This window comes from Bombus pyrosoma, linkage group LG14 (genome assembly GCF_014825855.1).
Source record: "Bombus pyrosoma isolate SC7728 linkage group LG14, ASM1482585v1, whole genome shotgun sequence".
NCBI classification, from domain to species: domain Eukaryota; kingdom Metazoa; phylum Arthropoda; class Insecta; order Hymenoptera; family Apidae; genus Bombus; species Bombus pyrosoma.
Genome location: NC_057783.1, coordinates 5,276,297 through 5,298,298, shown reverse-complemented (window position 1 = coordinate 5,298,298; position 22,002 = coordinate 5,276,297). Strand labels below are relative to the sequence as shown.

Genomic DNA, 22,002 nt, shown 5'->3' with positions numbered 1-22,002 from the left:
TAAACGTTTATAAATTACAGTCTTTTCTTTAACGCAATTAATTAATTACAAAGATACATACTTATTTGAAAGAAATAATATATTGCACACCGTCCACTAAAATCGTGTAATCGCTCCATCACCAAAATACTTATTTTCATACTGAAACGTACATGTTTACCAGATTTATCAACAGTATTAATTACAATATAAATTAGATTGTCAATTGGTCAATAATACGTATCAACATTGGAGTAGCATGTTGGCTGAATTGCGAATTAAGATAAAAATTACAAACAACGATATTATGTTTTAATTTCGATGTCGTCATGTAACGAGTGTGAGAAAAGAAATACGAAACGTTTATGAAATATTAAGCAAAAATCGCTTAAAGCTTCTTGATAACTCTCTCAAATCTGTACAAGAATATATTCCAATCTATAATACAATATCTTCTGTGAGCATATGGGCAGAATCAGGAAATTTGAATACACTCAAATAGTTTTAATAAAGCCCTGAAACAACATCAGTGACTTTTCCACGATTTCCACCTGCAGAAGAAGTAGTGTTTCTTCTTCCAATTGGACTTTCTTTCATCTGTTGATTTCCCGAATATTTCCCAGCATTAAACCGATTTTTTCCTAATCCAAATGTGTCGTAAGTTCGTCCAGCGAAAATCCCGGAATCCATCGATTTATTCAAGAACCTGTTACCAATATTCTCATTCTGACAGAATGAATTATGTCTCACGCCATTCTTCATCAATATCATTGGAGTACAGTCAAGATCTAATTCGTTTTTCCTGGAAGAATTAAGCTCGTTCCATTCTCGATTTCTCTGTTCCTCGTACAGCTCGTCACTTCTTAATTGCTTATTGCTCATATGCCCAGAATAAAATTCATCGCTTTTCAGATGTTTACTCTTTGATTCTTCTTTTCTACCTTTGGATGTCAGTTCGAAGCAACTTTTCGAGTCTTCTAATCTACTTGACTTCGATCTAACGAGTGCCCTTTCTTCTCGGCACTTTTTCGTCTTGGATTGATATTTACTAGAACTCCATTGAGTTTTCTCCTCCATGATTACAATATCGATCATCGAGTCTAGACCTTCGTCGATCCTATCCAAAGATTTGGTTAGTAGATTGGGAGATTTTGGAGCCTCGATGGATCTGGGTCTCCGCGTTACCAGAGGTTCAAGGTTGAAGTCCGTGACATAGAACAATCCACTGTCACTTCCTCCTTGTGACGAGCACTGATCCTTTCTAGCGATATGAGATACGTGATGGAACGACTCTGACCTGCGCATCCTACTTCTCGAGTTTCCTTCTCCGAAAAACTGTTCCTGTTTGCTTAAATTCTCCGAGCTGCCGGGTCTTCCGTAACTCTGGAGACTTCGATGATCGTCGAAAGAGTTCAGGCTCTCAAACTTTCTAATGTGATTCTCCACTCTACTTTTACTGGATCTTTTCGATCGTGGGCTGGAAGCACTCGATTCGAGATAATCGTGACTCGCAGATCTACGAAGAAGTTTCCTCTTTTCCACCTCGCTTCTATATTTCGAGCTATGTCTGTGGGAAATTCCGTCTGTTTGTCTGTTACTCGATTTCGTCTCGTTCGTCGTTTTGTTCTTCGTATTGCACGATGTCTCGTAGTTCCTGATCGTTTTTTTCTCTTTTATTTCGTTTTCACTGAAACACCGGAGATCGTCGAAGCTTTTCTTCATCTTACGATCACTGGTATTTTCTGTTTCCTTCCGGTTGCACTGCTTTTGGAAATGATCGACCTCGGTGTTTTTGATTTGTTCCTCGTACGCTTGATTCTTGCCATTATATTTCAGCCGAGAAGCACTGAGAAGGGAATCGCTACCATCACCCAGTGTTTCGTCTTCGATATCTTCATCGTGAGAATTGAACGCCTCTTCCTGGTCGATAAAGTCACAGTGCCTCACTGCCATGATGGCCGACAAACAAGGCGGTGATTTTCTAGGCGGTTGGGGATGTAGAATAGTAGGAACGATCGCTTCTTCCACGTCAGGTCCCTTTACAACGATCTTTACGCTTCCTTCCACGGAAGATTTCGAAACTCTGCGTGTTTCACCGTTCAATCTCCTGCCACCACTGGAATCTGTACTGTAATCCCGATCATTACCAAAGTAAGTCACCTGTTCACCTTTGATCACGCTTTGGGACACGTTAGAACCGGTGTTAGACTTCAAAATCTTCGTGTCCGTTTGATGATCTCTCTTCAAGACTTTTTCGTAAACGTACGTTTCGGAATTATTTAACGAAGCCTTCGAATTAGTTCTATGTAACTTCGTCTTGGAAGAATTCTCGTTATAAAAGTCCTGATCCGCATGATCTATCCGATTCTGTTCGTGGTTCTTGTCACCGATCTCTTGCTCCGCGTCCTTCACGATAATCCTCAGTTCCTCGATCACGTCGTCTATCGTCGTTTCCTGATCGTTGTCCGGAGACGCGCTGACTTTCTGATGATTGGTTCGCGACTGGTGCTTCGTATTCTCTGGACTACTCGATCTCTCTGACGAGCTGATGCCTTCGTCCTCGGCGTTCGAGGACATTTTCGGCGACTGTTTCGTACCAAGCACTGTCATCTTCTCACGATCCTCCAGGTTGTAATTGTTCAACTTCTCCAATTGCATTTGCTGAAGTTGCGTCTGCAGAGCCGAAACTTTTTTACTGAGAATCCTACAAGTTTCCTCGGCACGTACAACTCGTCGCTGTAGGGCGTCCACGTCCACGCAGTTGTGCGACCATTTCTGAACTTCCTTATGTAGAAGATCGTTCAAAGCGTCCTCCTCCCTGCCGTCCAATTCTTTCAGCCATTCTTGAAGGACCTGCGGCTCCAGTCCAGCTTCGCAGGCTTCAGCCTAATGACGAACAGACCAACCGGTTATTCGTCATGGAAATCGTGAAAATATCATCAATGATTCTCGAGTACAATTTATAATTTCTAATCGTAGAAATTCCCTAAGAAACTATCAGTTTTCGATCGATATACGTTACCTGAATGTACAATCGGGTTTGCGTCCGCGATGCAGATTTTAGGAAGGCGTTCAGGAATGAAACTCCTGCGACTCTCAGTGCAATCGCTGCTCTGGGAGCCAGGAGAGCTCCAGCGAGGAAACGGAATCTTCCACCCTCGCCATATTTCAGCCTAAGAGTAGATACAGCTTCCGAGACCACTGCGTGACCACCCGGTGTCTGGCAGACCTTTGTCAGTAACTGGAAGGAGCAAACAATCTCAGAGAAACTTGTAATAAATTCTTGAGACTGCCGCTTAAACAGCAACTCGTTCCCCTCGTCTATCGCGATCGAGAGTTGCGCAAACTAAATTTCTTGTGAGAATGAAATTAGAACCAGCACGTAATTAATAGTTACGTATGATGGAAAATAAGAATCGCGAGTTTTCGTAGCATTGGTCGACAGCTGAATCTCGTCGACAGTTCCTCACCGACGGGATAACAATCTCTTTATTCTCATTATATTCTCGCTGTGCCGTAACTCTGTGATCACGTGCTGTGGAAGTAATTATCCAGTTCGGTTAGTCAACATCTGATCGTAACCGCGATGCTTGGCAAGGTGCACTTCCTCGGACGGTGGAGGAAATAAAAAGTAGCGGAGAGTATAGGGGCGTGTATGAGGTTGCAAATGAAGCCGGCCGAATAACGTTTGGATAGACGATAAAAACTGGTTCTCGACGGCGTACACTCTCGAAATAACGGGGCCCCAGCCGTCAAGTGGACCGAGTTTGCTGGATACGCGCGTTTACGATTATCTGAATGGGTCAGATATAGTACATAAGAGACGATCATCTTGCCAAGTGCCAGAAGCCTGACCCACTCTATCCCCATTGGGTTCGCTTTTTATTTTTCCACTCCTGTTAATCACGCATTCCGTCACAGCTCGGATGCCAACTTTATTGCGCTGGTTAGTAGTACGTTTTAGAGGAGATTGCACGCAAATCTATTTGCTAAACGGTCAGAAGGCGATAAAATCGAACGATAAAGGCACGCGGTAAAGCACTCGGAGAAAACTAAAGATATAATTATTATCTATATACATATATATACTTGATTCCGAGATCAAATCTAATCGAAGATTGCGGCGAACAAATCGGTTCAAATAAATAAAGTGTCCAACTTTCGGACTGTTAACACTTGTTAACGTTATATGATGTTAATATAAGATACATGTACTGTGAGATGATAGGAAGGTACGCAAGAATTATGTTCTGAGAGCAGTACGCGATATGTGAAATATACCACACGTACGATTCCAACTGAATTCGTTTTTGATTAACAGTACCGCGGTGCTTGGAACGGAAGTGACGATTGTTACCTGGAGAGCTAGGACTCGGGACCGGTTCAAGCTACTAGTCAGACAAACTGCCAGAGCAAGAAGACCGGGTTGGGCTTGCACTAGGAGCCTCGGTGCGTCGGTGCATCGTTCGGTGCAGGCAGCCAGACATTCGACGCAACCCAACTCGTCCAGTGCAGCTCTTCTGGTACCCACTCTTGGACCCGTGTGACCGGAAGACGGTGGTGAGCTTTGGGCCAACTGAACACCGCGAAGTGTCTCAAGTAACAAAGTTATCCCATCAGCTGGCGGTGAAGCGAATTCCTGAACGAAGCTGAAACATAATTATTTCTTTCAATCGACGATATAATTCATTCGTAAGCGTGATATTTTATTTGTTATTAACAAGCAGAATTATTTGAGACGTTAGATACTTTCTTCGTTATGTTAGCGATCTTTGCTAAAGCTAGAATCCTTAGTAAGACATTTTAAATGAAGTTCTATCGTACGGAAAGCGGTACATGTACTACAAAGTGATACATCGTTGATTGCATATCCTAATACATCTATGGTATCGGAGACCGGAAGTAACGGTATGAACACATTCACCTTGAACACACGCATGTGTTCAGTATCTATCGTGTGCAGTTACGTGTATATATGCAATATAGCTTGCGGATATCATGTCACGTTTCTACAGTGTTGCGGTTCAACTCCACCCTATCAAGTCCTTAGACTACTAGCATATGTTTCTTATAGTCCTAGAATCCTTATTCCAGGAATTTGGAAGACGTTCTTCTCGTTGATTATTTTCTGTTATCTCAATTCTGTCTCTTCGTATGTATGCGTTTCTTCTTCTAATTCTCGTAACTCTAGATATCTCTCCGACACTGTTGCGTGATTCTCGCTCGCGTGATGCGCACTAATCATCGCGGACGTCGCATTATCCGATTTCTATAACGTTAAGCATATAATTAATAAGTTGATAAATAAATCAACATAAATCGGTCAGGTGTTAACGCGGGTATTTATTTAAAAAGATAGAACGCAGTGTGTCACTGAGCTGAGTGTCACTGCATCAATCAACCCGCTACTTGATGCTTTAATGTTGAACCTCGGTATGTTGTGGAGGCTACTGTAACAGCCATTGAACCGTAGGCAAGGTGAAAAAAGGTATAATTACATAATTATGGGACCTTACGATTAAGAGAAAAACCAATCCGGTTTTATAAGCGCGCTATTAAGCAAGTTCCTTCGAGGTTGTCAACGGAACGATTATCAGAGTGACGGCGCAAGAACCCGATAACTATTAATGTAATAAATACGAGGAGGTGGACGAGAAAATATACTTCAATTAAATTACACGCTTTTCAACTTATTCTAACATTATTATTAAACATAAATTCCCAGATACAGACTGTATGAAAAGGAATCCGTTAATTTCTCAAATAATTATATGAAATTTCTTTCTTCGATGTGGTTCCTTCCTTTTTCTTTTTCTTTTTTCTTAATAAATTTTCGTCGCTTATCGCATGTAAAAGCACGGATGATCAACTTTCGCGTAGCTTCGAGTATCGACCAGTGTCATTATTAGTACTTTATACTCGATTATCCTTCGTCTAGAATTCTTGTTAAGATATCACTTTACCACATATCGGATTCATCGATCGTTCGACCAAGAAAAGGAACAACACGATGGTTTCCCTGTACGACTACATTGAACCGGTAAGTATACGTGTGATGGCCTTAAGGTAGACAGGTGCGAAGCCAAGGAAATAGATATTACGACTGTCAAAGTATGACGTATCCACGAAGAAAGTTCGTTTCGAGACTATATACCGATTGCGTTTCTTCTTTCAGTTGTATGGGATCTTTTCCAGTACGAGTGGGATCTGCTTAATGGACGAGAGCTATCTCTGATCGTGTCACGTTAATTTCCTTAATTATACAGCTGAGACGCGTGTAACATGGTGCACCGGCCATTCCATCAGCTTTATACACCTTGTTGTAGACTGCCTCTTCCGAGTCGTGAGAATTTCCTTGCCAAGAACACTTTTGTCACTTTCTACACGGTTCAGTTATTACGCAATCGCGTTATATTTCGCGAGAACTTTGTAAATTGCGGTAAAATCTTCGTTCTTTAAGACATTGGTTGAAAAACGAGGGAATTATCCAAATTTACATAATTAATGGTATACTAAATTTCGCACGTTCACGGATAACAAGCAAAACAGCTGATTAATCCTTCATAATGTCGACAATATCGCGCGTTCCGTTATTCGTGACTGGCCAAAACGCGACAAGACAAAAAGATAGGTGCGAACGATAAATGGACGACATCGACTCGCACCTTTTTTCGACCAACGAGACAGAAATTACGTCAATTACGTATTCGTCACGGCTGCGTATGTCAGTGCAAATTGTCAGAAATTTCTGGTTAAAGTTCAATTCCATTGCCTCACTGGCATAAGAATTTCTGTTGCATAAGCATAATGCGTATGTAACGTCGTTTATAAAGCACGACAGTGCTGCATTTTTGTCCTGGAAATGATGTGAAGATTTAAAATATATACCATTTGATCATTCTACTTGACTCGAAATTATAAAAAGGAGATCTAGAATTCAACTGGTTTGTAACTTGACAATTCCCTAATATTAGTAACTGATAGATTATTCAGCAGCTGATGCACGAATAACAGCTTAGAACATAACAGCTTCGTTGTTCGCCCGCGGAAATATGTTCTTAAAATTCCGTCGCACGTCGCATTCTCTACGAAATAATGAAAACACGTGTTTTTCTTCATCGGAGGACTAACAAAGGTAATTATTCCCGGAGGAATTCCACGTCCAGAACGTTACCCCGTGTTCCAAATTTTTACCCGATGATTGGACAAACAGTCGTAAATCATTCTGTAGCTCGCACCTACGGGCTTCTAAAAAGAAAAAAAAAACCAGGCTATTCAAGATGAGGAGACGTTCTCGTCTAGACGGTGATTCTATAAACACCGTATATAAGCGCCATGTACGCCGGTTGAATGCATGCAAATGAGTATTAAAACGTTTTCTATGTAACCGCCTATGTATATGCGATCGTCGCCTATTTACCTTAGGGTAAACAAGAGTGAGAAAGAGAGAGTTCTCTCGTCCAACAATAGATGCATTATGTTAGCCGTCGTATTATGCATACCGTGCGGGGATATCGTTGTACGCACGTGTGTAAGTATACTAGTGTACGTGCGCGAAATACACCGCGGCATTACGATTCTACGGCGCGAACACCGTGGATAGCCTTTGTTGGGCTCGTCTTAAAAATACACCAAGGCCCCCATTTGGATACTGGAGAAAATGAAAGCTCGTGCGTGAACGAGAGTGACGGTAAAAGATACGTAAGGAGCGAAACGTGACCGCAGACCACCCTATGCAACGTTGTTAAACCGATATCAGTATAAATTTCACGATACTTTCCACCGCTGTCCATAAAGTTCGAGACGGATGAAAGACATCGATGATAGTCTTCGATGTTCGTTTCCTTCGTTTAAATTCACACGAGAATTGCGGTTTATCTTGCAGGTACTCGCAGCTCTACGATTCTAACAGTGAGTTTTTATTCCGAGATAATGCATTCATAGGCGATCGGAAAGAGTTTCGCGCGAGGTGGAAAAAAGAAAGACTAGGGGGACAAAGAGGAATTCGTTCCAAGGAGAACGACTTCGCTATCGAAAAAACGTGTTCCGTGAAGACGTCATGCGAACTTTCGGCCAGCAATGGGTGCATTATATTACACCCCGCATTATGCAGACCACGATGTACGTAAGAATGCCTTCGGCGGACGCGGCATGAATATCAAGTGTTCCTTATTGCCTGGTGTGTGGGCACACCCTAAAATTTAAGGCAATGGACGACACAAGAGCAAAAGAAAACGAAAGCCACCGTAACTTGCGACGTTTCTCTTTCGCGCGATATTTTTGGCCTGTACCTACGTTGCGTAATTCACGCTCCGCATCTTCTTCTTATTGTGTCTTTTTTTTTTTTATTACATCGGAAAGGATCGACGAACAAATCGAGGAAGTTAATTTCACTTAGGAAGCTACATCTTCTATCGTTTTTATTGTTACTCCAAAGACAATAACCGATGAAAGATAACGTCTTATATAACGGAGACTAATTTAGAAAAGCTATACGTCGAGGTACTACATTACGTATATATTTTACGAAAATATGTGCTGACAATATGGATAAACGCACGAAGGAGGTAAATTACGAAATATGTATGTACATATAATTCCTATTCCTATAGGCACCTACAGTAGCACCGGCGATAAAGGCATCACGTTTCTGTCGTAATAAATTATCGTCTATTAGCATGCATGGTGTTACGTCGTAAATAAAGGGACGAATGGAATATAAAACGTTTAAGAGGATTACGCGTGCATGTTTTAAAAGATAAATATCTCTTGTCACCCAGATATTAACTAAACGCACTGCTGCAATTAAATCGAAGTCACGATTCTTGTAAATATAAAAGCTATTTCGCGCGACATAAATCGCGATTCGTTTCGCCTTCACTGTGTCGAAATACTTACTTCGTCATATCTATGCGAAATTTAATTATTTCATTGATGATTGCTGTTCAAAGAAAAGCGAAATTTGGGTTAAGAAAGTGAACGATTGTTCCTTTGTTGAAATACGAAGAAACGGGATTTGATATCGCGCGAAATAAGGAGACTTCCTTGGTTTCCATTAAGTAGGAAGCAGTTACGCATTCTCTGTTACGTGAAACGGAAGCATCGTGGGGTATCGTGGGTTCGGTGGCCGGTCGAGGCTTCTTCGACGCGGTTGATATTCCCCCACGTGGAAGAAGGAGAAGAAAAACAGGGGGAGAACCAGGCTGGTTTATAAGAAACGTACTGTATAAATTTTACGAACCCTTTTTCTTTTTCTGACGAGGTAATTATGTGCTTCTAAGCGAACTGTAATCTAGAACGTTAATACGAGACACCCTTCATTAGGCCTTATTATAAAATGCAAAGGCTTCTTTGCATAATCTTTAAATAATGATCTAGAAGTTCGTCCAAGGTATCATCGCTTTCTAACATTCTGCGAGAAAAATGTAAAAGGCTGTAGTACTTTATCGATGATTTGTAAGATATTTTTGCAATCGACATTGAGTTTCCGAATGAGCAGATTTGAAATGTAAATAAACAAAGCCGGGATGCAAATAAAAAATTCAGCGTACAGATATACATCCCAGAAAATAGAAAAATTAACCTGCAATGCGAATAAAGAAATCCTGGATGTAAGTAAACAAACGTCGAAGGTAGATAAGTAAATTAAAAATTTAGACAAATCGGTAGGGGGGATTTGTTTATTAACGTGGTAACATTCTGACGAACCGATTTCGTGAATATTTGGCAGATACGAAATTCAACGCACAGTATCTTTCATTCTAGTGAAAAGATTCGTTCCGTGAATACAAAGAAGTTTGGTTTTATGAATGGACCAAGAAATCCTTTCAGTGACCGCTATCCGAAAGGCAGGTCCTTTAAACGAGTAATGATTGACGAAAGAAACCGACGACACGGAATATCAATGAAAACGAAGCCTGATTCGCATAGTAAGAGCCAAGACACGCGAGCCTTTGTAGAATGAGGAAGAATTCTCTTTTAAAGTTTCCGATATCAGCGTTTCACAAGAGAAAAAAGACGTCTCGTGCTCAGGGTGCACTGGTTATCTCGAACAATTTGTCTCAAATCGCAAAGCTCTTATTTAATTAGAGCAATGCGAACGTCTAATTAAACGCCCGGTCTCAACAGTTAATAGGTGATAATAACTCGTTATGCCCCGGCAATTCTTTTCTTTCTTTCTTGCTCCGCCGAGCATACGTACACTCTAACACGTTTGTTTCATTGACGGCCCGTTTCAAGGCACACGCGAATCCTTAAACCCTGCTGATCCCACAACGATAAAGATAAGAGACCGTTCTCGATGAAAGTACGTTGCGGCAATGGAAAACTTGGCGGATGGAAAGCAAAAATTCCATTCGACTGCTTGCCATTAGTTTCGTACCAATGATTACAAAGTCAATTATTCCGGCATAGCACGGAATAGAATCCTTCGACTTATCTAACCTGTAGATTTGAACAAGAACGTGGAAAAATTCCAACTGTTCGTTAACCCAAATCCAAAGACCGACTATTACCGAGATTACGGATATTCTGTAAATTCTTACATTTTCGATACGGTTATCCCGAGAACCGTGAACATTCTACGAATTTCACGCCGATATTACAAAAACGAAGGTTGTTCCTTCGCTGTAGATGATTCTGAGCATCGTGCGTCCGTTTCTTCGCCCCAGATAACACGTACGTTTAGCTTTGTAACGAGGTAGAAAAAAAAGATAACCTGGCCGATAACGTAATCGATCTTGACGGGCAATTATTAGGATCGGTTTCAAAATAAATCGATTTCGCCAGCCGAGTCTTCGGCGGGCAACCTGGGATCGCGGTAAAAACGTCTGTTAAACGATCTAATAAGATCCCGACAAATGATACGAAGGTTCGATCTTGGAAATCGAGGATGCGCCTCATCCAGATCGATTTGCGCATTGAGCACGGCAACCCAGCCGCTGTACAGTTATCCGTAATATCGGCATTCGTTTATCCGTGGCCGCTACTTACATTACGGGTTATCTGCTCGCCTCTGCGGTAAGAAGCTTGACCATATTATAAGTCATCCAGCGAATGTGGGACACACTCGCGTCGTCCATATGGCCGTTGAGGTATGGTACCGTTCGTGTAACATCCGCGATCACGCGCGTCCACGGATCGGTGACAGGACAAAGCGGTGAAAATTGTCACACCAAGTTTGATTCGGGAATTCGGGTAACAGGTTGTCGAGCTTGTCGACGAAGTCGACGAAAACCCGCGAAACTCGAGATTTCTCTTTAGACGAGACTAGGAGAAAATGTTGGAATATCTGGTTCGAGATAAAGTCTTCTTTCTTATCTTCAATGAGAAGTCACCGTGTCTTAGGATCGAAGACATAGATCATACCGGATCAGCACTTGGAAAACCATCCTTTCTCTTCTTACAAAGAGACATTGTTAAAGGTCTAGGTCTGATCTGGATGAAATTTTGTAGGTTTGAAGAAGAGCCAAAAATGCTAGATACGTATACTTTCTTAGCTGTGCTAACTTAAGTGTACGGGAGGAAAACATCCTCCGAAATTTGAGCCCTTAAGACTCTGCAAAGGATATCTCTTCCGTGTCTTACTGCGAAAAGTTTTCAATCTCTTTGGCAGATAACGTAGTACCGAGAACAGTCTAACTTATAACATTCTTCGCTCAAACCAATACCTAAATTTCTACAAAGGAGATCGAATATTTTGCAATCAGACAAGGAAAAAATATTCTTTGTAGAGTCATCGAAAGAGAGGAATACCCAAAGGAGAGATATGTTAACTTGGAAGAACTTCGCTAAATTTTTCTATAGTATATAATTTTACAGGATAGTTTGCCATTTTCCAGGTGTAACACGATAAAATGGTCACACGTAGTATGTGGTAACTTTAATTTTAGAACGGCTGCAGGGCAGCGCTCGCAAGTGCCGCAGTCGCGTGGTTAAACGCGAGGAAAAGATGATATCCTTCGATGTTATCCTTCGCGCATCCTTTTTACGAGGGCTCCTGGACGCGTCTGGCATTCTTGCCTCTCTGTCCTTTTACACTCGTCGGGTTGTGATTAGAATCATTCTCATCTATGCACGACGCTTCTTGCCGCGCCGCTTCGAATATCCGTTGGCTGGAAATTGTGCAGCGATGCACACGGTGAAATTGCGCTTAATAAGGGTAAACGAGCACGTCGATCGGACAAGAATTAGTTCGAGAATATTGCCTGGACGATTCCTGCGTTTTCGCCAGCCTGCCGTTCCTTTTCCTGCCACGTTTCTCCGCGACCTAAACTATAATACGTCCCTTGGATTATTCGTAATCTCGTTCGATCCAAGTTCAGCGATTAATGGGTGGTCTAGAACATAAACTACGAAGCCGGAAGCCAGTCGAGATTGAATTCTGCCCACGAAAAATAAAGTCGCGAATGAAAAGCTGGCGCTAATGGATTGACCAGTGCTACGCGAGTGTGATCCAATCTCGCTCAGTCTGATACGAATCTAGATAAGGAAGAGAGCATTGAAATTGTAACACTAGACGAGATATGGTGTACCTATCGCTTTACTGAATCTTCTATCTTGTGAACTGATACAGATCGTGGAAAAATCAGTGGTTTTGTTGTCTTCTATTAACTTTGCTCGCATTCTACTCTATAGAGGTGATGGTACTATGGTAGATGTATAGGTAGATGTATTGATTGACTTGTTAATTTAATAATTTGTGAAAGACAGAAATTTATAATAAAAGTATAAAAGTTAATAAATTATACACTGTCAGGATGGAACGACGGCTGAATGAAGCAACGACAGCGTTCGCGTGTTTCCTTGCTAGTTGTTCTATGTGAGACTCGCGACGTCGCAGCTTGAGGTCATTTATTACTCCCATTACGTATTAGGAATGTAACAATTTAGACTAGGCAGTGATGTAACGGTACGATGATTGAGAAACAAAATTTCTATGATTTATCTTCGCTATACAACCTTGTTAATAGGCACAGAATTAAATCTAATTAATCTACGTCTTTTAAATTTTTCAATCCACGCTTCTCTAACGACAATAGCAACCAGAGTTGTAGCTTCGTTACAATTTATAGAAGTTAAAATGGCGCATTTTTAAAGATTTGAATGAATTTCGATAAAGTAGAAGGTTCGTTACCTTTCGTTGCGTGTCTTTTTACCGTCTTTCGCTTTGATTTCTTTGGCAGGAAGTTTAATGCTTCGCCCCGTAATTGCAGCGTTAAACTTTATTTTCGAAGGAAGTAGACTCGTTGTATTTGCTTTCTGATGGCAATCAAAAACGGCGAAGCTTTGAGACTATCGATGCAGCCAATTACAGACGCGTGTCTAGCGGCTGTGATTACACGCGCTATGAATGAATAGCAACGTACACGCTTCGGGCACTTCGAGACAAACATCGTCGATCTTGCGTCGAGGTATAGCATGAGCCACCGACGTTCATGAACAAATCTTAGCATTTACGTCCGATCTTTAATCACGTTGGCGCCTAACGGGGACGAGACTATCATTTAGCCCTTCGTTGAACGCGATACCAGGAGGAGCTTGATTCGCGTTAATCCTGCTGTGATCACCGTGTTGTCTTAGAAACACGAAGGAAACCCGTTTCTTTGTTGCTCCTATCCGCGGCGAGGTAATATCGCAAAAAGCTACCACATCACAGGAAACCGAGCGAATAAGTTTTTCTTTAATGATTTACACAGAGATGAGAAATGACGGATGGATGGTTTTCGCGGCTCGTCCACGCACATGGTTAATTCAATCTACGGACGAAATGAAATACGGCTATCGAAGGTAGTTAACAGTCGAGACAAACGTAAGAAACGCAAAAAGGAAAATCATCTTTCGCGCGTGCAAATTCCAGGAAGTAGAGATATTTAATTCATTAGACGCAGATACTTAATTCGTTAACACTGGAATTATCAAGATGGTCAAAGCGATCAATCTGTAATTTTTCACAGGAATTTTTGAACATTCGAATAAATTTGAATAAAGTATATAGATAAAACGCAGTTTTTTCTCTTACATTATGTATCTTTACTTTAATCGACTGTAGCGCAATGTTGGTAGAAACCAACAAAGTATAAATATTTTATTTAATCGTGACTAATTGCAAACACAGTTAAGTGTTTAATTCGGATATGAGCGATTCCACGAAGGTGCGTGATCGCGGTTTATTTTGCTTCTTAAGGAGAGAAGTTTAACGACCGTTGGCTAATCAGCAGCCAAATCGGGAAGGAATTTTTACGAGTTTCAGGGAAGGGGGACTCAGCCATATCGAAACGCTTCTCTTAAAAATACGTATAAAAAGTAACTGTAAATCCGGCCCCGTTCGAGCCGTCCTTCCTGTTCAATTAGTACCAAGTATTTTCGTGGTGTTCTTGTCGTTAGTTCCAACGAGAGAGCGTAAATCCAGCCGTACGAACGTTTATTCTAATTGTTCACGGACAATCAAGCGCACGTGCTTCCGGGTGTCATGTCGTGCGCCATCGTTCGAAAGTGAAGTTTTTCGCGCCGGCACTCGACTCGCAACAACGATTCCCAAATGAATCTCTTGGACGAGTTATCGTGCCAGGAAAAAGTTCCGTGAGCTTAATAACTATGCCTGATAATTAACAACGTTGTTATTAATTGTAAACGTCCTGGCATTTTCACGAGAGCACGAAAGCAACTTTCAGATACGCAAAGTAGAATAACTGTTTAAATTTCGCTCAATTTGCAATTATAATTAGATGTCTGATTAATTTAGGAAGTCGGCGAGGATTTAGTAACTGTTATGGAATTCCAAGAAACTGTAGAACTGTACAGTTGTGTTGGAATTTTTCAAGAAAATAAGGTTGATCGTCGTGGAAGAATGTTGAACCTTTACTAAAATACTTCTCTCCTTCCCTCTGTTTCAATTTTAAATATTTTGCAGTCTTTAATTTAGTGTTATACAGTGGAATTTCATTGAAGTATATGAACCCATCGAACATCGAGCAGATCATGTACATAATTAAAGTTCACATGATAGAAGTTGATTGATTCTCTGCCCATATATATGATTTTTCATTGATACAATAAGAGTTCAGATAAATGAAGTTCATATAAACAAAATTCTACTTCAATTAGAAAATGGTTAAAGCTTCATTGCAACAAGTATAGTTCAAATAGTATCTCTGTATGCGTAGATAATATAGTGGAAGAAAATGGCGAAAGAATTGTTCGTTAATAAACAATTAAGTCGAGCATGTAATATATATATACCAACCTTGGAAACGCTAGCCTCAGGTCAGCTCTGAGCTTGTTCAGAAGCTCGCTGACCGACGTGAATTGTCTCAAGGTCATCTCGCCGCTTCCGGAAGCGTAACCGGAACTCGAACTGGTTGTCGACGGCAGGGTACCATGCGAGTCTTGAACGCTTCCTAATGGACGCCTTCCCCATCGTCTGAGGGCGATCGCGTAGTCCTCGGCGTTGTACGTAGGTGGTCTTAATCGCTCCTGCAAAGAAAATCGCAAGGCTCTAGACATAATTGCTCGTCCGTCTGGCTCTGTATCGGGGCGAAAGCCAGCATAATTGAACAAAGACAGTAGCCTGGAGTTCGCTTTATCCTTTTACGAGCTCGCCGTGTTTTATTTCACCGAGCGCCGTACAAACATTCGCCGTAATTAAACGCCGGTGATTGAACTACCATCGTTCTCGCAATAACGTAATAACGAAGTAACGATAAACGTTTCCTAGCAGAAAATACGAGCGCGGAAGATCGAATATCGAATAATGTTTCTATTTGTACAGAGAGGGAATCGAGAAATCGTGGAAATTACAGCCGCCACGAATGAAATATTCATGCGAGGGAGTGGAAGCCGGGCTGAAGTTAATTTCACAGCGCTTCAAACCATAAATCGATAAGATTATAGTGATTATCGCCTCGTGGCCCATAGGTTACGCTGCCGTGGGGACCGATCCCTCGTTGAAATGCGGGATCGATCGTGGAAATTAATTTACCGCCTCAGACTCACGGAGTCACCACAAGTGCCTAGAGCCGCCTCTAAATTACGCCTCTAAGATAATTAAAACCCGTATTCCCTTCCTAACTTGCTTCATCGCACGCCTTCGGACGTATTTCGGTCCAGTAGCACAGAATCGAGAACTCAGGTACGATTCATCGGCCGATTTGCTTCGAAGGTCGATCCAACCGCTTCCTAAACGACGATCCAGAGATACGAACACTATTTAACACCGAACAAAACCGCTTGCTCGATTGTGGTTTTCTACGCGCGGTTAATTGTCCGGTTTTAAACGTGAAATCGAGTTTCTATCTCGTGGTTACCCGCCGTTTGCCCGCGAAAAATTAAACAGAACCGCATCCTAACGATCCAACGACCCTCTTTCCGCGGAAGATTTCGAGCTGCACCTGGAATACAGAATTTATTTAGACGTAATAGACGATGTTCCAGGTCGTCGACGGTCGCGATCAATCATACGCTCGTTCGTTACTGAAATCGACGGAGGACGCCGATGGACCATCATCGTTTGATGAATACGGGGCTCGCTGGTAACGATGTATCCTTTGAAAAACGATAAAGTAATTAGAGTTCCTTTCCGGGATGCGCGATGCCGCGCGGACATGCACGTAAATCGTCTAACGACGATCATGATTGAGTAGAGGTGTGCATAGATCAATCATGGCTCATGTTTTTTTCGTCCGGATGAACACGAAACGGGATCTCACGAGAAGGAGATCGTTAGGGTAGGAAAGGGTTTACTCGTAAGCGTAGCAATTATGCGAGTAATTAGATATCTCGACGAAAAAGAGCGGTGGGTTACTCTGAATGCTTGATGGCCTTAGAAGGATTCATGCGAAACAAAACAAACTCACGTACGTAACCTACATATCTGCACGAGGACGTCACGCTTTCCTGATTCACGTAAGTACTCGATGAGTACTCGCTTGTCAATGCGTTCGTGTCGTTTACTTGGTAGTAATTCACTATTTCGAGGAGAAGGAAAGAAATTCGTCGCTCGTAGAGAATGGAGAACGGCAAAGTTCGTGAACAGAGAATCTCCTTTATACTTGATCCAATTTCAAACTGGCGCGTATGCACCGCGTTTTTCTCAATTAGAGTGAAGACTTCGAACGTTGGTAAAAGTCGCGACTTTCACGAACATTCGAGTACAGTTTCCAATGGGTGTCTAGGCGAAGAACGCTCGACTCGTCTCGTTAATCATCCTATTGTGATGACGTAAATCTCTCATTAGCTGCACCACGTTATTTCTTTTTTTGCAATATTAAGAAAAGAGAGACAACGAGGTCTCTCGATAATTAAGGTCAGGAATCAGTCGTAACACGAATGAAACACGTCTCGGGAATAAGATACTTTTTTACGCAACCTTCCCTCTCTTCGCCGTTGATTTCTTCAAAGATAAAAAGAAGTCGCATCGCCTTGGATTATCTTCGTTAATCACGTGCCACGCATTTGTACGGGGCACAAAAATAAGGATTTAAGTTGAGTGTAAATATGTGCACCTCGAAGGGGTTAACGCGATGCACCGTGGCCTCTCTTCGATATTAATCATATTATCCGTGACTTATTACCTCCCTCGCAGTTTCACGACGCGTATAAATGCCGGCGGAGCCATTACGAACTGCAGAATTCAATGCATCCGAGGTTGGCGCATGTTAATGCATGCCTGGGTATTAAAAGCGTGGCTCGGCTAAGTATAAAGTGAATGATCGGCCCGACGATTCGGAGGCGAGCGCTAATAATCAAACGGTTGACAGGACGACAGCTTGACAAAACCGCGTTTTATAAACGAGCAGGCTGGATGGTATGCGATGCCCGCCATTCATCAGCGAAACTACGCGAACGTTTATATTTATGAAACTGTTCGCCTAGTAGATTGTTCCATTTATTTTGAACGGAAATCGCATTCGTATTATAAATCAGCATTCCATGTTTCAAGAGATGCAAACGGGAGAGATACAAATTCAAAGAAGGAAATACTTTTGAACATCAACGCAAGAGAATCTCTTGGAAACAGAATTAAATCCGATTAAGTTCAATAATCTTTCTTTCTCGTCGATTTCCCCGATCGTACAACTTCTCCCTTTAGTTGATCCATAATTGTAGCGAAAAATACTGTACAGGAACCTCAATGTATGCATAATATAGCTATTTGCACTTACTGGTTACGACAAATAGATTGGAAGTGCACGGATTATGATAGAAAACAAGCTGTTTCCACGGGCTTAACGACTCATAATTTCCTTCCTTTAACACATTTCTGGGTCGTTTATCGAATGCCAGTTCTCACGGCGTCGTAAACACAAAACGACCGACAAGCGAAATATACGCCTACCTACTTATAGGTACTGTATTTACTGACCGAACGTTGAACGATAAATCGATAACGTTAATCAAAAGCATCCTGTTCATATTCTAATATGCGTCGTATCATCGTCCAGGGTAAACGATTAGATTCTCGTCTTCGTCAGGCTAATCCTTTCGATTCAAGACACACTGACATACCTTTTCCGGTTGTGGACCCCACGGCTTTACCACCAGCAACTCCTCCTCCGCGTTCGGAGCCATGTCCGTCTCGCTGAAACACATAAAAAGAACGAATTTTATTTTTAGACCTATGTCAAGATAGGTATCATCGTTTTTAAGTCTATCCCGAGACAGGCAGGTCTTGGTACGAGCAACACGAGGAAGGGATTAATGATCTTTAAGATGGTTTGAATTGCTCATTTTAATCGTTTGCTTTCCATACGAAATATAGTGTTTGGAATTATTAAAAATTGGTACCCGAAATAATTTGGAAATTAGAAGGAGATTAAACTTGCATTGAAATAAAATCTTCAATGCAAGAGATATAGTTTCTTATACTGGAACAATTAGTCATTTGCCGTGTACATTAAATTATATGGATCGGATCACAGATTCGCGAGAGTGAAACTTCGATAAAATAAAAATCTGCGAACCGTGAAATACAAAACCAGTTTGTTACAATCGCTTTTGTTCCTTCCCTTCTTCATTCGATTCGTTGCACATTTTCTCAACAATTTGAAACAATATTCCAGTGCAGCGCTGAAAGAGATAAGCTATCCTTTTTGTCAACGTTACGGTTAATTGGCAATTGATATTCTGTATCAAGTGTGCCATGCGTTATATGGAACGACTCGAGAGAATCTTATTTGCGGAATTCTTAAACGGTACCTCGCTCATTCGTTCCGCCGCGACGAAGACGAAGGCATGCAGAGGCTTCGTCGTTTCAATCACACTCGTATCGCGTCCGGCCTAAACTTCAGTTCCGCTAGATCATGCCGGATTACACGGTTCACGGCTGCCGCCGATGCAATTTATTATAGGAAGTCGTCCCGGCCATTACGAGGAATTCTTATCTATCCCGGTCCGATCCATCCGTCCTGGACGAGCAACTCGCTTAAGCAGTGCCAATTAGCCTAACGAATTTACAATAACAATTATTGTTAATTAATGGCTTTCGCACCTCATTAAGGGTTCACGAGCTGATTAGACTTGCATTAAATCGTACACGACGTTGCCATGGAATAATCATGTTGTTCCGGAGGGTAGCTTGCGAATTAGCCTAATACACTGTCACGCGTCCCTTGAGTTTGCTAATCAATCTTCTATGTTGGTAGCTTTAACCATTCAATATTCATCTAATCTGTGTTTGTTAAGTAGCAAGACTCCTTTTCACGGAAATATTCAGATGGAACTCATAGATTACAAGATCATAATGAAATTTTTAATTGATAAATTAACTATTTTCTGAGATATGCAAGAATCTCCTGGGTTCTATCCTCTGATCAAATATTACTAAGATCGTACTGTATGGAGAATATCTCAAACATACGAATCACATTTAGTTTTGCATTTAGTATAACTGTTACGTAAAATTTAGATTCGCACTGCATATAATTGGGAATTTGACACTGGAACAGCACAAGTACTACCTTTGCTCTTTGTAATGTGATTTTGTTCGTAGATGTGAAACGTTCGTTCAATACGCGTGTTTATCTGTGACACTGTGTCGGATCCATCAGAAATAAGCGATCAGACCAGTGTCTCCTTCGAAGACCGGTGTCACAGCTCCGTACGGTACTTACTTAGGGATAATCTCTATATAAGTATCAAAAATAAATGTCCCACTGGTTACTGTCTCTATATACTGTAATATCATATCAGCCGAGTCTCTTCGATTTGTCGTCACATCGCTGCGCGACAGCGTTGCAACGTACGAGCGAATAATCATCGATAATGGACCCTCCTGTCGATAGGTGAACGGTAAAAATCGGACGACCAAAATATACTTCTTTGTCAGTCACCACGGACGTCACTTGTTGCGGTTAAGCAGCACGAACATACTAATTTCAACGTAAACGTCTCTCTTACGACACGATGAAGCAACAAACCTTGGACACCCTAGAATTTTCTCCGAAAATAAACTCGTCGGAGCTATTGATCGCGGGCTGGTTAATCGTCGGTGGTTGAAATTTAATAGATTGAAGTATTTATGGTCGAGCCCAGAGTGGCGATAACATCTAACACGCGCAGCCTGTTATTCAGATAATCTTTTACCTGGACGAAAGCGTGGATCGTCGTTTCACGGTCGGGTGCGACGTAATGCAACGCGATTCCGCTTGGAGAAGGTGCGCGATACAGGGACACAGACCGCGCGGATGCTTCGTTTTGTGGGTTAGCCACGATAATAATAGGAGTCACGATCTTCTGTGTATTTGTGTGTGTGTGCCACGGTCACGAAACGGTGTACGATCGTGTATCGAGTGATCGAAAGCGGGCCGGTTGCTACTCCTTCTTCATCATGCTGGATCAGAAATATCCTGGTGATGTTCGTCGAGAGCTCGTCCTGACCTTATGGGTTGCCTGAAATCGTGCCGATTCAGGTAATTTCGTCCATAAGTATGGCTATCAGTGATAATAACTTGGAAGCATTATAATACTTATAATCCGGTCGGTTGAAATTGGTTTTCAGTGGTTGGATCATCGGTGCGAGCGTGTGTCGCGTTTCTGAAATTGTTAAACGCTTTCTTACCAGCTTCACCGTGTGTCATACGCACGACTTGCTGTCAAATGCATTGTCTGAATATATTATTCATTATTATGCCCGTATTCGTCGTGATTATGCATCGTGTGAAAAGTCGATCTTCATATTAAAAATTTATGACATTACGTTTACGACTATTTTAGAGAGATGCTTCGGACGAAGATTAGATCATTGAATTAGTTACATATATATATTTGTTTTTCGAGATTGAAACCATTCTTCTGCAATAAGTAATAAAATGTGTTCCTTAATGATGCCAGCGTCATGTGCTTAAAACTCTTTAAACTCGCAGTTTCTTCGTCCCCTTCCTTAGCCAGGTTTATCGCGCCACTATATATAGAGCATCTTAAGAGAATTAACAATCTCTGGTTTAATATTTTAATGCGCGATAATTATCGCGAAACACCAATTAAATCGCACGACGTTTAATTGAATCCTGCGTGCACGCCATATTCGCCGACCTGTCGTTGTACACGTGTTAACATAATAACCGCGTAACTATAATTGTGAACAGGAGGATATCCAGGGTATATCAGCGGGAAATACGAGTTCACCAAACTTGGAAGTGGTTAGGATATGTGATTCTACGATTGCTTTCATTATCAACGGTTTATGGTGCGATCCTCGATCCCTGTTACGTGTTAAACAGGATTAATTTATTTCTCGAATTAATTGACAGGAAGTAAAATACCGAGATTTAGCATCACAATCGGCAACCATCACCGAGGATAATTTCAGATTCCGTACCGTAAATCGATCAGAAGAAAACTCCGTAGACGATGAACCTGTCTAAATCAAATTAATCGCGCTGCAGTCTTTATTATTTTCATTAAATAACATTCAGCCGTTCCTTTTACGATCCGATTTCCAGAGATCGACAACCTTCCTGCTCTAATTCCTGTTCGCTTATAAAATTCATACGTTAGAATATGGTTATTTTTTGCTGGTAAGCAAAA

At 41.5% G+C, this 22,002-nt stretch overlaps 1 protein-coding gene across 4 annotated transcripts in view; it reads right to left on the bottom strand.

Moving 5' to 3' along the window:
- Nucleotides 1-46: 46 nt before the first annotated feature.
- Nucleotides 47-22,002, bottom strand: part of LOC122574725 — a 48,340-nt gene continuing 26,384 nt past the window's right edge. For 3 of the 4 annotated variants that reach the window (XM_043742655.1, XM_043742656.1, XM_043742657.1), the window contains 5 exons: nt 18,484-18,556; nt 15,224-15,453; nt 4,337-4,628; nt 3,002-3,220; nt 47-2,865 (listed from right to left, as the gene is read on the bottom strand). In XM_043742655.1, coding sequence (XP_043598590.1) covers nt 484-2,865; nt 3,002-3,220; nt 4,337-4,628; nt 15,224-15,453; nt 18,484-18,556 — 3,196 coding nt within the window. In that variant the 3' untranslated portion in view covers nt 47-483. Of the gene's footprint in view, nt 2,866-3,001; nt 3,221-4,336; nt 4,629-15,223; nt 15,454-18,483; nt 18,557-19,173; nt 19,223-22,002 lie in introns of those variants that run through there. The other variant, XM_043742659.1, reaches the window with a different exon arrangement.